We start from the raw sequence: 21,336 nt of genomic DNA on the forward strand, positions 1-21,336 counted from the left end.
GGTGATGATATCACCAGTTTTATGAAATTAGTTATTAATTTTAATTCTACAATCTTTTAATGCAGATTGAAATGATTGTAATGGAAAATTATTTCACTTTGATGTGGAGATCGATACAGCAGGGCAGGAAGAATACAGCTCATTCCGTGATTCATCAGTAGCGACAGGTGATGCATTCTTAGTGTTGTTTGCCATCAATTCTGTATCCAGTTGGCACGAGCTGCAGGATCTCAGAAGCAAGATCATCCAAGATCATCAACTCACTTCAGCTATCCCGATGGTCATTGTTGGAAATAAGTTGGTAAGTTCTTCTATACATGTACATTGATGTGTGAGTTACATGTACATATGTAGTTTCCTAAGAAACTATAGTGTTGTACAGTGGGGATTGGAAACGAATGTTTGGTTTTATCAACAGAGTTAATCAGGTGATTCAGACACCATTCATATGTAAAGAGATTCAAGTGCTGATGTTTCCAGTGTTAGTCCTTTGTACATGTAAGAGGGAATCACAAAGCGTTTACACTCAAAACGTCAGTACTCAAATCTCTTTACAGTCACTGTGGCAAAATTACATGTACCTAATATCAAGTGTGTTGGTAAATCTTACATTTGTTTCAGCTATACATGTACATGTACAATTTCAAGGGAGCAAGGATGACGCAGTGCTAAGAGCACTCGCCTCCCAGCAATCCGCGGGTCCTATTCCCAGACTCAGTGTCATACACTGTATGTGGGTTCAGTTTGTTGTTAGTTGTGATCTTTGCTCCGAGAGGTTTTCCTCTGGGTACTCCAGTTTTCCCTTCTCCTCAAAAGCCAACACTTCTAAATTCCAATTTGATCTAGAAAGTGTCCCCAATTACATGTAGTGCTCTGCGCTAAATACATTGACACTTAAATTAAGTGATTTATTTATTTATTTATTTTATTGTATTTTTATGACTGAGTTGCTGGCCTACCATAAATTATCTGATATTACAAGAAAAAATAAATAAATAAATAAATAAATAAATAAGTAAATAAATGAATAAACCAGTGTAATAGATAGGATGCAATTAAATTATAAAAGGAAAAAAAAAAACAGCGTAACCAGATAGGACACACGCACAAACATGTACACAAAGCAAGAAAAAAACAACAAAAAACAGTCTAGGGTGCAGTAAACATGTACATGTGCTGCGCTTTACACCTGATTAACATGCTACATGTAGACGTACATGTACTGGAAATGACACCGTGAAACTCAAGACAGATCCAACATACATGTACGTGGGAACCAAAATAAGTTCTGATTCCCCTGGTCCCTGCTTCCCTTTAACCAATTAAGGGGTCAAGATGACTGATACACACTTCCGATTTCTCATTCTAGGATTTAGAAGAGGAAAGAGAAGTTATGAAAGATGAAGTGTTAGAATACTGCAATTCATCTGATGTGAACATCCCATTAATCGAGACATCAGCCAAGGTAAGTTACACTGTTAGAAGGTGGAATGATTACCGAAGTTTGGTTCCAAGTAACTGTATAATCCTTTTCTGAAACAAATACAATACTCCAGAACAACCCCGCGGTCCGAAAGTGACCCAAAACGTATTCTCAATCCTAGTAGGTCATGTGACCCAAAACAAAACAAAAACCAACTTCATATACAGCACTCAAAGCATCCTTCACATCAGAAGTCTCAAAATATTTTGTAGCATTAGGCAACATCAACCCCTTAATAATGATATCAGGTCAATGGAGCCAGGTCCAAAAAGGTCTTGTGGAAAGTTACTGTGACCGGAAAATCATGATCTGAGCCTGATAACGTCGCTAGCTGTTGGTACATTTTAAGTCGGCTGCAGAACAAAAACTCCTCTGCACCGCACCTTGTGGGTACTTGAACTACAGAATATACTTGATTTAACACCACATACATACACAGATTGGATGTGTAAATTAAATAATTACATTTTTGATATTTTTTTACCGTTTGATTAACAGTCATGTTCACCTGTACATGAAAGGTGCTCTGATAGCTGTACATGTAGGTTACATTTCCAGCATACTGTAGCATTTTCAGGTGTGTAGTATGCAACAAATTTCAAAGTTAACCATGTTTGCAGAGGGTATTTAACATTATCGACAAATCTCTGAATTATAATAGGTATACATACTGTACAATGCAGCTTTAGCACATACATGCACTGCAGCAAAGTTTATGCGCTTATTGACTGCCAATTGATTATTTTTTTTTCCAATGGTGTTGGGTTACATTGCCTCCATACATGTACATGTAATTGAAGGGGTGCGTGGAAAAATGCCTTAAGTGACATCTGATTTAGTGCCTAATTCTCCTAGTAAATTGCCTTGTTCTTCCTTGTATGAGCAAAGGAGAATTTGACATAAGATCAGATGTCACTTGGGGCTTTTTTCCACTCACCCCTTCAATTGTAGATTTTAGACACCTCTTGCAGAATTTAACCCAAAATTTGTAAAATAAATGACAGCTGTGATGTTACCCTTGTAAATGGACAAAGGTGATGGCCTCACCAGTTTTATAAAATTAGTAATTATTTTAATTCTACAATCTTTTGATGCAGATTGAATATAATGGCAAATTATATGATGTCCACGGAGATAGATGATACAGCAGGGCAGGAAGAATACAGCTCATTCCGTGATTTATCAGTAGCGACAGGTGATGCATTCTTAGTGTTGTTTGCCATCAATTCTGTATCCGGTTGGCACGAACTCCAGGATCTCAGAAGCAAGATCATCCAAGATCATCAACTCACTTCAGCTATCCCGATGGTCATTGTTGGAAATAAGTTGGTAAGTTCTTCTATACAAGTCATGTACATTGATGGGTGATTTACCTCTAGTTTCTTAAGAAACAATGGTGCTGTACAGTAAGGATTGGAAATGAATGTTTTTTGTTTTTTTTTATCAATAGAGTTAATCAGGTGATTCAGACACCATACATACAGTGTATGTAAAGAGATTCAAGTGCTGATGTTTCCAGTGTTAGTCCTTTGTACATGTACATGTAAGAGGGAATCACAAAAGGCTCACGGTTAAAACATCAGTTACTCAAATCTCTTTACAGTGGCCAAATTGCATGTACCTAATATCAAGTGTGTTGGAAAAATCTTATATTTGTTTCTGCTATTCATGTACATAATTTATACAATTTCATGAGAACAGGGATGATGCAGTGCTGAGAGCACCGGCCTCCCACCAGTGTGGCCCGAGTTCAATTCCCAGAGTCGGCGTCATTTGTGGGTTGAGGTTGTTGTTGGTTCTTGTCTTTGCTCCAAGAGGTTTTTCCCCGGGTGCTCTGGTTTTCCCTTTTCCTCAAAAACCAACGCTTCTAAATTCTAATTTGATCTGGAAAGTGTCCCCAATTAGTGCTCTGCACCAAATACATTGACACTTAAATGAAGTGACTTATTTATTTATTCATTTTATTGTATTTTTATGACTGAGTTGCTGGCCTACCATAAATTATCTGATATTACAAGAAAAAATAAATAAAAAATCAATAACCAAGTGTAAAAAGATAGAATGCAAATAAATAATATGATAAATGTGCAGCGCTGTACACCTGATTAACATGCCACATGCATGCGTGCTGGAAATGACACCATGTAACTCAAGACAGATCCAACATACATGTACGTGGGAACCCAAATGAGTTCTTATTCGCCTGGTCCCTGCTTCCCTTTAACCAATTAAGAGGTCAAGATGACTGATACACACTTCCCATTTCTCATTCTAGGATTTAGAAGAGGAAAGAGAAGTAATGAAAGATGAAGTGTTAGAATACTGCAATTCATCTGATGTGAACATCCCATTAATTGAGACATCAGCCAAGGTAGGTTACACTGTTACAAGGTGGAATGATTACCGAAGGTTGGTTCCAAGTAACTGTATAATCCTTTTCTAAAACAAAATACAATACTCCAGAACAACCTCGTGGTCCAAAAATGACCCAAAACGTATTCTCAATCCTACATGTGACCCAAAACAAAAAAAAAACAACTTCATATACAGCACCTAACGCATCCTTCACATCAGAAGTCTCAGAATATCTTGTAGCATTAGGCAACAGAAACCCTTTAATTTAATTAATAGTGATATCAGGTCGATGGAGCCAAGTCCAAAGAGGTCTTGGGGAAAGTTACTGTAAACGGAAAATCATGATCTGTGGCTGATAACGTGGTTAGCTGTTGGTACATTTTCAGTTGGCTGCAGAACAGAAACCATTGTGAAGATGAGCCTGCTGTCAGTGTGGCTGATCGTTAGCATTTTTTTGTGAGGTTGCACCGTCTGGTTCTCAAATCCTGACTCTATTTCAGACCTCAGATTATGTAATTTCCCGGTACCCAGTTATGTGAAACATGGTCTCTAAAGTTAATACATAACCTCTTTGAGACCTGTGATGTTTTTCCTAATAATTATTTCCGAAAAAGTATTATTTTAACATGCACAGTGTCCAATTTATCACTTAAATTATATACACCGTATTCAGTATGTGGCCGGTAGCAGAATTACCACAATGGATATTTACCTTCATAATCACCGTAAAATCGTAGTATTTACTTTCAAACATCTTAAAAGTACAGATATCGTTATTCGGATATCTTCATTTTTAAAGGTAACATCAACTGCCATTAATGTGGTAAAAGAACCCAAGAATATAAACTAAAATTGATTAAAAATAGTAGCAATAGTTATTTCCTGGAAAGGATTGGTTAAAGGTCAAGTCTGGTAGAAACTCATCAAAGGAAGGTGAACAAGGTGTTATCAACACCAAATAAAATTCCTTTAACTAATTTAACCCAAAAAAATTGCGTCGTAAATATTTTTCCATTACTGACAATTTTTATCATCTAACAAACATTGAAACTCTAATCACAATGGGACAGTAAACACAAGTAGCGATCACTAGTTGGTAGAAACGGATCTGAAAAATGCTTATGAGAAACGGACGTGTTCTATGTTAAATCCATGCAAGTTTTCAGACTTTATAATAGCCTGTGTAGCAGTCGTTTCCTTTTCCTTCAAGCCAAGCGGGGGAAGCGTGCGAGGGCATTGGGCAAAAAGGAGTAAAAAAGTAGGAGCGGGGGGGGGGGGGAAGGAAAGGAAACGCTTCCTTTCATTCCCTGCCCCTCCCCCCTCCCCCGCTCCTACTTTTTTCCTCAATTTATCCCAATGCCCTCGCGCGCTTGCCCCGCTTGGCTTAAAGGAAAAGGAAACGACTGCTATGCAGGCTAACTTTATAACAGTATCGTTAACATCTATACCCAGTGACCAGCACATACAGTGTAACTTATAACGAATATACCCAACCCCACTTTTATAGGTTGCTTTGATGCCAGATGAAATTTGTAATGTGGCGTTTTTCAAGTGTGGTGAAAAAACGATTTCAAAATATTACCCTTGCTCCCAAAGGTATGATGCATTTAGTCTGTAAGACTCTTTTTTGCAGTAACATAGCCCGCCTTGGTGAAATTTGAGCGCCACGTTTGACACACTTCTGCAAATTGTATGTGCCTGTTTGTTTTTATTTACGGTGACCCGGCAATGCCATCCTTTAGAATAAACCCTGCTCTGGAAAAAAACATGTACCCCTGATAGTTTCCTTATATTTGTGTTTACACTTGAAAATAGCACTGATATAGCTGTGTTCTCTTCACAACTGAAAGCAGCGTTCTTATAGTTCTGTTCACACTTGAAAACAATGAGATGTAGCTGTAACACGCTTGAAAGCAGCCTTGATATAGGTTTGTACTTAAAAAACAGGCCTTATACGATCGCGAGTATGGCAGTGTTCACGCTTAAAAGCAGCATTCATATAGGTGTTGACAATTGGAAACATGCCTGATTTAACTGTGTTATTCACTTGAAAGCAGCCTTGGTGTTGCTGTGTTCACAGCACTGCCGCTGCTCTAACATTTGTTTTGTGTTTTCTTTAGACTGGCCTGAATGTCGAGCAATCATTCCAACTGATGATGCAACAGATCCAGCGAATTCAGCCATCGTTGTTAGAAAGAACAGTACCCAGAAATCCTGGGAGCAAACCGGCCAAACCAGAACAATGTCTTTTACTCTAGGATTAGCATTTAAATAGGATTTGTTTTGTAGTTTACATTTAGGAAAGGCTATTCATATTTCATTGCTGACAAGACATAGTAACCGGTTACTTGTCCTACATGGCAATTCTTCCTTAGTGGAGTTAAGTCGCCCATGCCATTGCTCCAATTTTACATACAAGTCACTTTTTACTTTTGAGAGTGTCGCATTATTGCATCTGTTTATTTAAAGACAGGTACTTCTTTTATACGGGCATATTTTGACATTTTGGGCGAGTTAACATCTCTGCGAGCAACTTTAGGAAAGGAGAGTTTGTATGTGGTCTAAGTAGCCGACATTCTACGCAGCTTGCTTTCACATTACGATATCAGAACTTGCCTTTCTTACGGATCTTTATGGGCAGTAGCTATCTTCAAATTTAGTCTTTGTTTTATAAATTATAGTGTCTCGTCTTTAGCCGGACTTTTCTTTTCTTCTTTTTTTTTTTTTTTTTCCTGGTCAACAAAATTAATGGTACCTGAAAATCAGTAGCAGGAGACTTATTGTTGGTTGGGTTTATTCTGAGTAAGACTCATTTACGCCGGCTCAGAAACACGGGCCAAAATTACCTACAAGTCAACATTGAACTGCAAAGTAGATTATTTCGATTTTCCTCGATATAACATGTACCGACAGAAGACTTGCGGAAATAAATAAATAATTCCCTGACAGCATTGTCGTTAGTGTGTTTGAAGCCCCAGCTAAATGTTCCAACATTACTGTATATTTTCGATGTAAGAATGTTTGGCACTCTGCTCTCCATTATGCTGGACCAGCGTATGTTGGTTGAATGCTCCGTGATCAGGCAATTTAGCTCGATGATTTAATTTGCAAGTAGACCCTTGCTTTTTCTTGGGGGTAGTAAAGCGAGCCAGCGTGAAAATTGCTTCCCACGAGGCGACGCTTTTTTTTTTTTTTCTTTTTTTTTTTTTTTTTTGCGCACGCTCCACTTAACCATCCCTGGAAAAAAAAAAAAAAAGAATACTCACAGTCAACAACGATTTTGTTGGAGACAACAATTTTGGCGGCGTTCACATTGAGCTTAAACACACCATGATTAATGAAAATTCCTCATAGCAAGCTTTGGAGTCACAGTAGAATCCCGATGACTTCAACTCAGGAGGGAAACAAAAATAATTCGAGTTAGCAGAATTGGCGTTGAATTTTAAGTTGTTGGAGGCTGTGCATTGTTGAGATTATATGATTAGTTTGGATGACTCACGTTTAAAATTGCGGATAAGATAAGAACAGCATTAGGAAAGACCAAACCCCATAATAGATGGTGACCTCTGCCTGCACTCCCCTTCCTCAACCTCAAAAGATGGTCTCTTTATTGCATAGCCACTCCTCTACTTAGCAGTAAAAATAACGATGAGATTAGAACCTCACTTTTCTTGTTTATCTAGCAATGGTGACTCTTGCTAGCTAAATATTTCTGTGTCAACTCAAATCTTAAAGCCAATAAAATTGTGTTGGTTATGTTCACAGAACAGGTATGGTGTTCTATAGCCCCTACTCCAGACAAGGTGGATCTTTGAGCAAACTTGTTATGACCAGTTCTCTTAGTTAAGTAAATGAGAATAATCTCATTAGCGTGCACTTCTGGACATATTGTATCTCAGTCATTGATGCATGTGCCTTGTGTCTTGGGGATAATCTTTCAACAGACGCATTGTAAGATCTCATGATGCTTTGTTCGATCACGTTTTTGTATCAACAAACTTGATTTGCTGTGCAATTTCGCAGTTAATTTAGCCACGATTTACATTAAATTAGACCTCTCTGCGCCCTTTGGGTACCCAGGTTATTTCTGCTTCAACTGCAGAATATACTTGATTTAACACCATATGTGCACAGATTGGATGTGTAAATTAAATAATTACATTTTTTTATATTTTTTTTTTTTTACCGTTTGATTAAGTCATGTACACTTGTACATGAAAGTTGCTCTGATAGCTGTACATGTAGGTTAAATTTCTAGCATACTGTAGCATTTTCAGGTGTGTGGTGTGCAACAAATTTCAAAATTAACCATGTTTGTAGAGGGCATTAGTTTTAATTTTCAAATCTCTGATTTATAATAGGAATACATACTGTACAATGCAGCTTTAGCACAGACATGCACTGCAGCAAAGTTTATGTGCTTATCGACTACTAATTGAATTTTTTTTTCTAATTTCCAATGATGTTGGGTTACATTGCCTTCATACATGAGAGTGCAATACATGTACATGTAATTGTAGGTTTCAGACACCTCTTGCAGAATTTGACGCAAAATGGGTAAAATAAATGACAGCTGTGATGTTACTCTGACTTGTAAAAGGAGAAAGGTGATGACATCACCAGTTTTGTAAAATTAGTTGTTAATTTTAATTCTACAATCTTTTAATGCAGATTGAATATAATGGAAAATTAGATGACGTGGAGATAGTTGATACAGCAGGGCAGGAAGAATACAGCTCATTCCGTGATTCATCAGTAGCGACAGGTGATGCATTCTTAGTGTTGTTTGCCATCAATTCTGTATCCAGTTGGCACGAGCTGCAGGATCTCAGAAGCAAGATCATCCAAGATCATTAACTCACTTCAGCTATCCCGATGGTCATTGTTGGAAATAAGTTGGTAAGTCCTTCTATACATTCATTTGATATGTGAGTTTCATGCACAGTGTACATGTAGTTTCTTAAGAAATTATGGTGCTGTACAGTAGGGATTGGAAACAAATGTTTTTTTTTTTTTTTTTTTTTTTTTTTTTTATCAACAGAGTTAATCAGGTGATTCAGACACCATACATATGTAAAGAGATTCAAGTGCTGATGTTTCCAGTGTTAGTCCTTTGTACATGCACATGTAAGAGGGAATCACAAAGGGTTTACACTCGAAATGTCAGTACTCAAATCTCTTTACAGTCACTGTGGCAAAATTACATGTACCTAATATCAAGTGTGTTGGTAAATCTTACATTTGTTTCAGCTATACATGTACATGTACAATTTCAGGGGAGCAGGGATGACGCAGTGCTAAGAGCACTCGCCTCCCAGCAATCCGCGGGTTCGATTCCCAGACTCAGTGTCATACACTGTATGTGGGTTCAGTTTGTTGTTAGTTGTGATCTTTGCTCCGAGAGGTTTTCCTCTGGGTACTCCAGTTTTCCCTTCTCCTCAAAAGCCAACACTTCTAAATTCCAATTTGATCTAGAAAGTGTCCCCAGTTACATGTAGTGCTCTGCGCTAAATACATTGACACTTAAATGAAGTGATTTATTTATTTATTAATTTTATTATATTTTTATGACTGAGTTGCTGGCCTACCATAAATTATCTGATATTACAAGAGAAAATAAATAAATAAACAAACCAGTGTAATAGATAGGATGCAATTAAATTATAAAAGGAAAAAAAAAACAGCGTAACCAGATAGGATACACACACAAACATGTACACAAAGCAAGAAAAAAACAACAAAAAACAGTCTAGGGTGCAGTAAACATGTACATGTGCTGCCCTTTACACCTGATTAACATGCTACATGTAGACATGCTGGAAATGACACCGTGAAACTCAAGACAGATCCAACATACATGTACGTGGGAACCAAAATAAGTTCTGTTTCCACTGGTCCCTGCTTCCCTTTAACCAATTAAGGGGTCAAGATAGCTGATACACACTTCCAAATTTCTCATTTCGCATTCTAGGATTTAGAAGAGGAAAGAGAAGTTATGAAAGATGAAGTGTTAGAATAAGTGTAATTCATCTGATGTGAACATCCCATTAATTGAGACATCAGCCAAGGTAGGTTACACTGTTACAAGGTGGAATGATTACCGAAGGTTGGTTCCAAGTAACTGTATAATCCTTTTCTAAAACAAATACAATACTCCAGAACAACCCCACGGTCTGAAAGTGACCCAAAACGTATTCTCAATCCTAGTAGGTCATGTGACCCAAAACAAAACAAAAACCAACTTCGAATTCATATTAACTTTCGAGAATCGCTGGCCAAGCTTGAAAAATCGAAACTCCTGATAATTTGCCTGAAGTTTACTTTTGGGGAACTATCTTCGAAAATATTATTTGAATGTTCTGGAAATTTTTAGTTTTTGAGAATTTTGGAGAAAACGAAATAACGGGTTTTGCCTCATTAATTATGCAAAAATCTCACTCAAAATTAGCCAAGTTCAATACGCTTGTGTTGAAACAGTACGCAACGCTAGAAAGCGAGGTCGGTTTTGAATAAGAGCATAACGCACCTACTTTCTATCAATGGGACCTATGTAAACTTTTGTAGAACTTTGGAGGGTTTTATGGCTCTTTGAAAAATTGACATTTTGAGGACTTCGCGATGAGGCGAAAATTGAGTAAGTTTGAAGGTTTAAAATGCATCTTGGTATGTCAGGTATCGACTCGAGAGGAACATTGTGATAAAGCTTGGGTCTTCGTCTTTAATAATACGAAATAAAAAATCTGGGCAATCAATGCACGCGCTGACGAAAACCAAAGTTAGCGAGGCTTCGTTAACAAATTTGCATAATTCGCAACTGTTGAGAAAATGCTATGTTGTGGCGACTCGGTGAAAACATTGACCCAGGCTATCTTCGAATGGTTATTTTACCCACATTGCATTTGTCTGTTTCTCTTTCTTGTTTTAAAAAGGTGTTAGAAAAGGTCTGGAAAAAAAATGCGTGATCGGAAAAGAAAATATTCGACAAATTCTGGTGGGAAATTTGCATAATGCAAATCTTCCAATAAATCTTTCTGCAAAGGAATCTGATTGGGAAGGTTTCGTTAAGAGACCATTTGACCGAAACACCCCACATAAAAGGAGTCAAAACAACGTTTAATAATTCGATGTTAACCAATTATTGTCGAATCTTAACCTTTAAATTAATAGTGTTAAAGTGATACTCGCTATTACGTTATCTGTGTCACGTCAGTAGCTGTCCCTAAGTCTTAGAATATAATGCCCACAAACCAACTTGTGCTGCGAAATTGCCAATTACAACAACTAGAAAAAAGACCTTTATTTACTGGCATATGAGTGGTTTTGATAAAAATAAAACGTTCACATGACACTTGAATCACGTTTAAAAGATACATGCTTGTCAAATGAGATGCGAAAGTTGGACACAGGGTAGGTCAAAGTGAATATTTTTAATTAAATCAAGTTTGTTTACTGGAATGCATGTTTTTTCAAATAGCTAGTCCAACCTTCTTCAGTGGCCTTCCAAATAATGGTCACCCAGAATTGGGTCAGTCAAAAAAGCTCTCAATTCGTGTTGTTTGATACTGTACCTTCGCAAGTGACTGAAAAACAATGTCAGCTGGCACGCCATATTTTAACGTAATTAGGGACTGGTCATAAAGTACCGGGGGGGGGGTGGGCTGGAAAAATTCATTTTTACGAAGGCTAGTTTTGTGTGACCCACCCTCATATTTTTGCAGAATAATGCATGGCCCACCCATATTTTTCAGGTAAAAAATGAAATGACCCACCCCTAGTAAATAAAGGTAAGACTATACATAAAACTAGACAAATTAGAGGACAAGTATGATAGAGGAAGGAGCACACATGCACAAAGTCTTGTTTTTGAAGTTTATCATTGCATGAGATCTATTTTTGTTGAAATACCTGAAATGATTTTGAGAAGATAATGTGCATCTAATATGTATCATTAATAACCACATGGAATCATAGTTGTTCATTTTAATGGATGCGAGTGAACTTGCCCTTTTCTTGATAGAATGTGTAGTTCCAGAAAATATCCTTACCCCACCCATGGAGGGAATTCAAGATTCTGGAGGGGATGGTGGTAAGAGAAAGAACAAAATTACAGAGATTGTATGAAAGAAACTTGGAAGTTCCTGGCGGTAGGGCGTCCTTTTATAAATTCCCTCTGTGATGGGGGATGGATATTTTCTGAAACTACACAATTATAATTTGTGCTTTTACTGTTAATACATTTCACAGTTTTACTGGCAAAAGGCACCATTTGATGCAAAACATGTGCAAAAATATTATGTGCCCCACCCCTTTAATGATGCATGGTTTTTGCTAGCCCACCCCTTTTTACATGCATGAAAACAGTGACCCACCCCCCCTTTTTTTCCAGCCCACCCCCCCCCTGTACTTTATGACCAGTCCCTTACTGGTATGAAATGTCACACATGCACGGATACACGCTTCAAAAAACCTGTGTGCCAATTTCCGTTTAACAAAATAATAACCTACCTACAGTCCACACTGGCTGTAGGGCATGCATTTATCTTTGTCGAATGTCAACAACAGAAACACGGGTATCTCAGTGACACTGTATACACGCAATGTCTACTGCATACATCACAGGTAGCCGAAGCTCTATGACCTTTGTTTGACCTTTATATTTTGATGTCACGATGAGTGTTACGCAATGGCGTAAATTATAAGGGTTTGTATGGGAATTTACGAATGTGTTTTGTAGTCGAAAGTAAAGGGCATGAATTGAACAAAAATTGCTCACCTTGTCTCCTTGATCTCTTGCCAGTGTTTGTGCGCCATATTTTGGCCATTTTAGTACGATTCCAGTGGGTTTTTAAAGGATTACTAAAAATTTTCCTCTCTCTATACGATATCCCACTATAGATATATATCCCCAAAATCGTGGTCACTTTGGTAGCAATAGTATTCTTTGAAATAAGTTGCAACGTTAACAACGCGGTCATTATAAAACACGAGTCGCAGACGAAGAACTGCGGACCACGGGGTGGGCATAAAGTTCGTATTAGGATAGGAGGACTTTGGACTACGGACTATGGACTGACTGCACGCCCTACAGTTTACATTGGCTGTAGGGCATGCATTTATCTTTGTCGAATGTCAACAACAGAAACACGGGTATCTCAGTGACACTGTATACACGAAATGTCTACTGCATACATGTCTATGTACGACATCTAGATGATTGCGCACGTGGGCTCATTGGCTGATCACGATCATGATCATCAAACATCCTTTTGCGAATTTAATCACGCCAGTTTTCACCATATCGAACCCTGAGATAAATGCTTAAAACTAAATTGACGGCTCTCTTCAGCGCGTATTTAAAATCTAGCTGTTTCGCTGAGATAAAGCAAGATTTTATGTTTGCACTGTCGATCCTCACTATTTTATTCCAAGTCCTTGTTTTGTTTCTAAAAAAAAAAAAAAACAATAAAGGGACAAAAACAACTACCGAAACTTGATTTGATACATATTAAACTTACTGAGAATGAATACAAGAAAAATATGATTTTCAGACTTCAGTTCTCCTTTAAACCCAGTCCGTAGTCCGTAGTCCGAAGTCCTCCGCTTACTTTAGTTTCTCTTTTATACCCAGTCCGTGGTCCGCAGTCCTTTGTCTGCGACTCAGACTTTGTACTGACCTCATTGTTGACGTTGCAACGAAAACTATTGCTACTGAAGTGACCAACTGTTTTGGGGACATATATAGCAGAATATAGAGCGAGGAAAATGTTCAACAAACCTTTAAATACCCACTGGGATCGTACTAAAATGTCCAAAATATGGCGCACAAACACTGGCAAGAGATCAAGGAGACAAGGTGAGCAATTCTTGTTCAATTTATATCCTTTATTTTCGACTCCAAAACACGTTCGTAAATTCCCATACAAACCGTAACGATTTACGCCATTGCGTAATACTCATCGTGACATCAAAATATAAAGGTCAAACAAAGGTCATAGAGCTTCGGCTGCCTGTGATGTATGCAGTAGACATTGCGTGTATACAGTGTCACTGAGATACCCGTGTTTCTGTTGTTGACATTCGACAAAGATAAATGCATGCCCTACAGCCAGTGTGGACTGTAGGTAGGTTATTATTTTGTTAAACGGAAATTGGCACACAGGTTTTTTGAAGCGTGTATCCGTGCATGTGTGACATTTCATACCAGTAATTACGTTAAAATATGGCGTGCCAGCTGACATTGTTTTTCAGTCACTTGCGAAGGTACAGAATCAAACAACACGAATTGAGAGCTTTTTTGACTGACCCAATTCTGGGTGACCATTATTTGGAAGGCCACTGAAGAAGGTTGGACTAGCTATTTGAAAAAGCATGCATTCCAGTAAACAAACTTGATTTAATTAAAAATATCCACTTTGACCGACCCTGCGTCCAACTTTCGCACCTCATTTGACAAGCATGTATCTTTTAAACGTGATTCAAGTGTCATGTGAACGTTTTATTTTTATCAAAACCACTCATATGCCAGTAAATAAAGGTCTTTTTTCTAGTTGTTGTAATTGGCAATTTCGCAGCACAAGTTGGTTTGTGGGCATTATATTCTAAGACTTATCGACAGCTACTGACGTGACGCAGATAACGCAATAGCGAGTATCACTTTAACACTATTAATTTAAAGGTTAAGATTCGACAATAATTGGTTAAAATCGAATTATTAAACGTTGTTTTGACTCCTTTTATGTGGGGTGTTTCGGTCAAATGGTCTCTTAACGAAACCTTCCCAATCAGATTCCTTTGCAGAAAGATTTATTGGAAGATTTGCATTATGCAAATTTCCCACCAGAATTTGACGAATATTTTCTTTTCCGATCACGCATTTTTTTTCCAGACCTTTTCTAACACCTTATTAAAACAAGAAAGAGAAACAGACAAATGCAATGTGGATAAAATAACCATTTGAAGATAGCCTGGGTCAATGTTTTCACCGAGTCGCCACAACATACATTTTCTCAACAGTTGCGAATTATGCAAATTTGTTAACGAAGCCTCGCTAACTTTGGTTTTCGTCAGCGCGTGCATTGATTGCCCAGATTTTTTATTTCGTATTATTAAAGACGAAGACCCAAGCTTTATCACAATGTTCCTCTCGAGTCGATACCTGACATACCAAGATGCATTTTAAACCTTCAAACTTACTCAATTTTCGCCTCATCGCGAAGTCCTCAAAATGTCAATTTTTCAAAGAGCCATAAAACCCTCCAAAGTTCTACAAAAGTTTACATAGGTCCCATTGATAGAAAGTAGGTGCGTTATGCTCTTATTCAAAACCGACCTCGCTTTCTAGCGTTGCGTACTGTTTCAACACAAGCGTATTGAACTTGGCTAATTTTGAGTGAGATTTTTGCATAATTAATGAGGCAAAACCCGTTATTTCGTTTTCTCCAAAATTCTCAAAAACTAAAAATTTCCAGAACATTCAAATAATATTTTCGAAGATAGTTCCCCAAAAGTAAACTTCAGGCAAATTATCAGGAGTTTCGATTTTTCAAGCTTGGCCAGCGATTCTCGAAAGTTACAGTCAGGCACTCTTAATAGTGATATCAGGTCGATGGAGCCAGGTCCAAAGAGGTCTTGTGGAAAGTTACTGTGACCGGAAAATCATGATCTGAACCTGATAACGTCGCTAGCTGTTGGTACATTTTAAGTCGGCTGCAGAACAAAAACTCCTCTGCACCGCACCTTGTGGGTACCCAGGATATTCTACTTGAACTACAGAATATACTTGATTTAACACCACATACATACACAGATTGGATGTGTAAATTAAATAATTACATTTTTGATATTTTTTTACAGTTTCATTAACAGTCATGTTCACCTGTACATGAAAGGTGCTCTGATAGCTGTACATGTAGGTTACATTTCCAGCATACTGTAGCATTTTCAGGTGTGTAGTATGCAACAAATTTCAAAGTTAACCATGTTTGCAGAGGTTATTTAACATTATCGACAAATCTCTGAATTATAATAGGTATACATACTGTACAATGCAGCTTTAGCGCATACATGCACTGCGCTTATTGACTACCAATTGATTATTTTGTCTTTTCCAATGGTGTTGGGTTACATTGCCTCCATACATGTACATGTAATTGAAGGGGTGTGTGGAAAAAAGCCTTAAGTGACATCTGATTGAGTGCCTAATTCTCCAAGTAAATTGCCTTGTTCTTCCTTGTATGAGCAAAGGAGAATTTGACATAAGATCAGATGTCACTTAGGGCTTTTTTCCACTCACCCCTTCGATTGTAGATTTCAGACACCTCTTGCAGAATTTAACCCAAAATTTGTAAAATAAATGACAGCTGTGATGTTACTCTTGTAAATGGACAAAGGTGATGGCCTCACCAGTTTAATAAAATTAGTAATTATTTTAATTCTACAATCTTTTGATGCAGATTGAATATAATGGAAAATTATATGATGTGGAGATAGTTGATACAGCAGGGCAGGAAGAATACAGCTCATTCCTTTATTCATCAGTAGCGACAGGTGATGCATTCTTAGTGTTGTTTGCCATCAATTCTGTATCCAGTTGGCTCGAGCTCCAGGATCTCAGAAGCAAGATCATCCAAGATCATCAACTCACTTCAGCTATCCTGATGGTCATTGTTGGAAATAAGTTGGTAAGTTCTTCTATACATTGATATGTGAGTTTCATGCACAGTGTACATGTAGTTTCTTAAGAAACACTGGTGCTGTACAGTAAGGTTTGGAAGCAATTTTTTTTTTTTTTTTAATCAACAGAGTTAATCAAGTAATTCAGACACCATACATATGTAAAGAGATGCAAGTGCTGATGTTTCCAGTGTTAGTCCTTTGTACATGCACATGTAAGAGGGAATCACAAAGGGTTTACACTCAAAACGTCAACTGTTACTCGAATCTCTTTACAGTGGCCAAATTGCATGTACCTAATATCAAGTGTGTTGGTAAAATCTTACATTTGTTTCTGCTATACATGTACATATACAGTTTCTGGAGAGCAGGGATGACACTGTGCTGAGAGCACTCGCCTCCCACCAGTGTGGCCTGGGTTCAATTCCCAGACTCGGTGTCATTTGTGGGTTGAGTTTGTTGTTGGTTCTCGTCTTTGCTCCAAGAGGTTTTTCCCAGGGTACTCCGGTTTTCCCTTCTCCTCAAAATATAATTTGATCTGGAAAGTGTCCCCAATTAGTGCTCTGCACCAAATACATTGACAATTAAATGAAGTGATTTATTTATTTATTTATTTTATTGTATTTTTATGACTGAGTTGCTGGCCTACCGTAAATTATCTGATATTACAATAAAAAAATAAAAAATAAATAAATAACCAAGCGTAAACAGATAGGATGCAAATAAATCATATGATAAATGTGCAGCGCTGTACACCTGATTAACATGCTACATGCTAGACGTGCTGGAAACGACACCATGAAACCCAAGACAGATCCATGTATCTATGTAGGAACCCAAATGAGTTCTGATTCCCCTGGTCCCTGCTTCCCTTTAACCAATTAAGGGGTCAAGATGACTGATGCACACTTGCGATTTCTCATTCTAGGATTTAGAAGAGGAAAGAGAAGTAATGAAAGATGAAGTGTTAAAATACTACAATTCATCTGATGTGAACATCCCATTAATTGAGACATCAGCCAAACAAATAAATAAAAAATAAACAAATGTAAACAGATAGGATGTAAATAAATAAATAATATGATAAATGGGCAGCACTGTACACCTGATTAACATGCTACGTGCATGCGCGCTGGAAATGACACCATGAAACTCAATGGAAACAGAACTCATTTGGGTTCCCACGTACATTGTGATTCCCCTGGCCCCTGCTTCCTTTTAACCAATTAAGGGGTCAAGATAACTGATACACACTTCCCATTTCTCATTTCTCATTCTAGGATTTAGAAGAGGAAAGAGAAGTAATGAAAGATGAAGTGTTAGAATACTGCAATTCATCTGATGTGAACAGCCCATTGATTGAGACATCAGCCAAGGTAGGTTACACTGTTACAAGGTGGAATGATTTAAAACCGAAGTTTGGTTCCAAGTAACTGTATAATCCTTTTCTAAAACAAAATACAACACTCCAGAACAACCTCGTGGTCTGAAAATGACCCAAAACGTATTCTCAATCATGGTACACTGTAGGTCATGTGACCCCAAACAAAAAAACAACTTCATATACAGCACTCAAAGCATCCTTCACATCAGAAGTCTAAGAATATTTTAGTAGCATTGGGCAACAGAAACCCTTTAATAGTGATATCAGGTCGATGCAGCCAAGTCCAAAGAAGTCTTGGTGAAAGTTACTGTGAACGGAAAATCATGTTCTGTGGCTGATAACGTGGCTAGCTGTTGGTACATTTTGAGTTGGCTGTTAAACAGAAACCCTTGTGAAGATGAGCCTGCTGTCAGTGTGGCTGATCGTTAGCGTGATTTTTTTGTGAGGTTGCACCGTCTGGTTCTCCAAATCCTGACTCTATTTCAGACCTCTGATTATGTAATTTCCTGGTACCCAGTTAGGTAAAACATGGTCTCTAAAGTTAATACATAACCTCTTTGAGGCCTGTGATGTGTTTCCTGATAATTATTTCCGTAAAAGTATTATTTTAACGTGCACAGTGTCCAATTTATCACTCAAGTTATATACACTGTATTTAGTATGTGGCCGATAGCAGAATTACCACAATGGATATTTACCTTCATAATCACTGTAAAATCGTAGTATTTACTTTCAAACATCTTAAAAGTACAGATATCGTTATTCGGATATCTTCATTTTTCAAGGTAACATCAACTGCCATTAATGTGGTAGAAGAACCCAAGAATATAAACTAAAATTGATTAAAAATATGAGCAATAGTTATTTCCTGGAAAGGATTGGTTAAAGGTCAAGCTCGGTAAAAACTCATCAAAGTAAGGTAAACAAGGTGTTATCAACACCAAATAAAATTCCTTTAACTATTTTAGCCCAAAAAATAGCGTCGTAAATATTTTTCCATTACTGACAATTTTTATCATCTAACAAACATTGAAACTCTAATCACAATGGGACAGTAAACACAAGTAGCGATCACTAGTTGGTAGAAACGGATCTGAAAAATGCTTATGAGAAACGGACCTCTTCTATGTTAAATCCATGCAAGTTTTCAGACTTTATAACAGTATCGTTAACATCTATACCCAGTGGCCAGCACATACAATGTAACTTGTAACGAATATACCCAACCCCACTTTTATAGGTTGCTTTGATACCAGATGAAATTTGTAATGTGGCGTTTTTTAAATGTGGTAAAGAACCATTTCAAAACATTACCCTTGCTCCCAAAGATACGATGCATTTAGTCTGTAAGACTCTTAGTTGAAATTTTGGTGAAATTTGAGCGCCACGTTTGACACACTTCTGCAAATTGTATGTGCCTGTTTGTTTTTATTTACGGTGGCCCGGCAATGCCATCCTTTAGAATAAACCCTGCTCTGGAAGTACATGTACCCCTGATAGTTTATATTTGTGTTTACACTTGAAAACAGCACTGATATAGCTGTGTTCTCTTCACAACTGAAAGAGGCCTTCTTATAGTTGTGTTCTCACTTGAAAACAATGAGATGTAGCTGTGTCACGCTTGAAAGCAGCCTTGATATAGGTTTATAGTTGAAAAACAGGCCTTATACGAGTGTGGCAGTGTTCACGCGTAAAAGCAGCATTCATATAGGTGTTCACAATTGGAAACATGCCTGATTTAACTTTGTTATTCACTTGAAAGCAGCCTTGGTGTAGCTGTATTCTCAGCGCTTCAGCTGCTCTGACATTTGTTTTGTGTTTTCTTTAGACTGGCCTGAATGTCGAGCAATCATTCCAACTGATGATGCAACAGATCCAGCGAATTCAGCCATCGTTGTTAGAAAGAACAGTACCCAGAAATCCTGGGAGCAAACCGGCCAAACCAGAAAAATGTCTTTTACTCTGGGATTAGCATTTGAATAGGATTCATTTTGTAGTTTACATTTAGGAAAGGCTATTCATATTTCATTGCCGACAAGACATAGTAACCGGTTACTTCTCCTACATGGCAATTCTTCCTTAGTGGAGTTAAGTCGCCGATGCCATGGCTCTAATTTTACATACAAGTCGCTGTTTACTTTTGAGAGTGTCGCATTATTGCATCTGTTTATGTAAAGACAGGTACTTCTTTTATACGGGCATATTTTGACATTTTGGGCGAGTTAACATCTCTGCGGGCAACTTTAGGGAAGGAGACTTTGTATGTGGGCTAAGTAGCCGACATTCTAAGCAGCTTGTTTTGACATTATGATATCAAAACCTGCCTTTCTTACAGATCTTTATGGGCAGTAGCTATCTTCAAATTTAGTCTTTGTTTTATAAATTATAGTGTCTCGTCTTTAGCCGGACTTTTCTTTTCTTTTCTTTTTTTTTTCCTGGTCAACAAATGGTACTTGAAAATCAGTAGCAGGAGACGTATTGCTGGTTGGGTTTATTCTGAGGAAGACTGATTTACGCCTCAGAAACACGGGCCAAAATTACCTACGAGTCAACATTGTACTGCAAAGTAGATTCTTTCGATTTTCCTCGATATAACATGTACCGACAGAAGACTTGCGGAAATAAATAAATAATTCCCTGACAGCATTGTCGTTAGTGTGTTTAAAACCCCAGCTAAATGTTCCAACATTTCTGTGCATTTTCGATGTAAGAATGTTCAGCACTCTGCTCCCCATTATGCTGGACCAACGTATGTTGGTTGAATGCTCTGTGATCAGGCAATTTAGCTCGATGATTTAATTTGCGAGTAGATCCTTGCTTTTTCTTTGGGGATAGTAAAGTGACCCAGCGTGAAGATTGCTTCCCACGAGGGGACGAATTTTTTGGGCGCGCTCCAATTAACTATTCCTGGGAAAAATAAAAAAATACTCACAGTCAACAACGATTTTGTTGGAGGCAACAATTTTGGCGGCGTTTAATTTGAGCTTAAATACACCTTGATAACTGAAAATTCCTCATAGCAAGCTTTGGAGTCACAGTAGAATCCCGCTGACTTCAAATCAGAAGGAAAACAAAAATAGTTCGAGTTAGCGGAATTGGTGTTGAATTTTAAGTTGTTGGAGGCTCTGCATTGTTGAAATTAAATGATTAGATTGGATGATTCACGTTTAAAATTGCGGATAAGATAAGAACAGCATAAGGAAAGACCAAACCCCAAAATAGATGGTGGCCTCTGCCTGCACTCCCCTTCCTCAACCTCAAAAGATGGTCTCTTTATTGCATAGCCACTCCTCTATTTAGCAGTAAAAATAACGATGAGATTAGAACCCCACTTTTCTTGTTTATCTAGCAATGGTGACTCTTGCTAGCTGAATATTTCTGTGTCAACTCAAATTTTAAAGCCAATAAAATTGTGTTGGTAATGTTCACAGAATAGGTGGTG

The 21,336-nt window shown here is 37.7% G+C and overlaps 1 protein-coding gene and 1 pseudogene across 3 annotated transcripts in view; both read left to right on the forward strand.

The window, feature by feature from the left end:
- LOC146475649 (ras-like protein 1) overlaps positions 1-7,097 on the forward strand; it is a 491,817-nt pseudogene extending 484,720 nt beyond the window's left edge. The window contains exons 2-6 of the transcript XR_014865893.1: positions 66-301; positions 1,370-1,465; positions 2,581-2,812; positions 3,759-3,854; positions 5,959-7,097. The product of XR_014865893.1 is annotated as a ras-like protein 1 (transcript). The remainder of the gene's footprint in view (positions 1-65; positions 302-1,369; positions 1,466-2,580; positions 2,813-3,758; positions 3,855-5,958) is intronic.
- LOC146475652 (uncharacterized) overlaps positions 1-20,537 on the forward strand; it is a 417,346-nt gene extending 396,809 nt beyond the window's left edge. The window contains exons 2-4 of one of the 2 annotated variants that reach the window (XM_085116034.1): positions 16,291-16,518; positions 17,439-17,886; positions 19,723-20,537. In XM_085116034.1, the coding sequence (XP_084972160.1) occupies positions 17,815-17,886; positions 19,723-19,866 (216 nt within the window). In that variant the 5' untranslated portion in view covers positions 16,291-16,518; positions 17,439-17,814 and the 3' untranslated portion in view covers positions 19,867-20,537. Of the gene's footprint in view, positions 1-16,205; positions 16,519-17,438; positions 17,887-19,722 lie in introns of those variants that run through there. The other variant, XR_014865896.1, reaches the window with a different exon arrangement.
- Positions 20,538-21,336: the final 799 nt, after the last annotated feature.

This window comes from Pavona decussata, unplaced genomic scaffold (assembly GCF_977016875.1).
Source record: "Pavona decussata unplaced genomic scaffold, jaPavDecu1.1 SCAFFOLD_84, whole genome shotgun sequence".
Classification (NCBI taxonomy): Eukaryota; Metazoa; Cnidaria; class Anthozoa; order Scleractinia; family Agariciidae; genus Pavona; species Pavona decussata.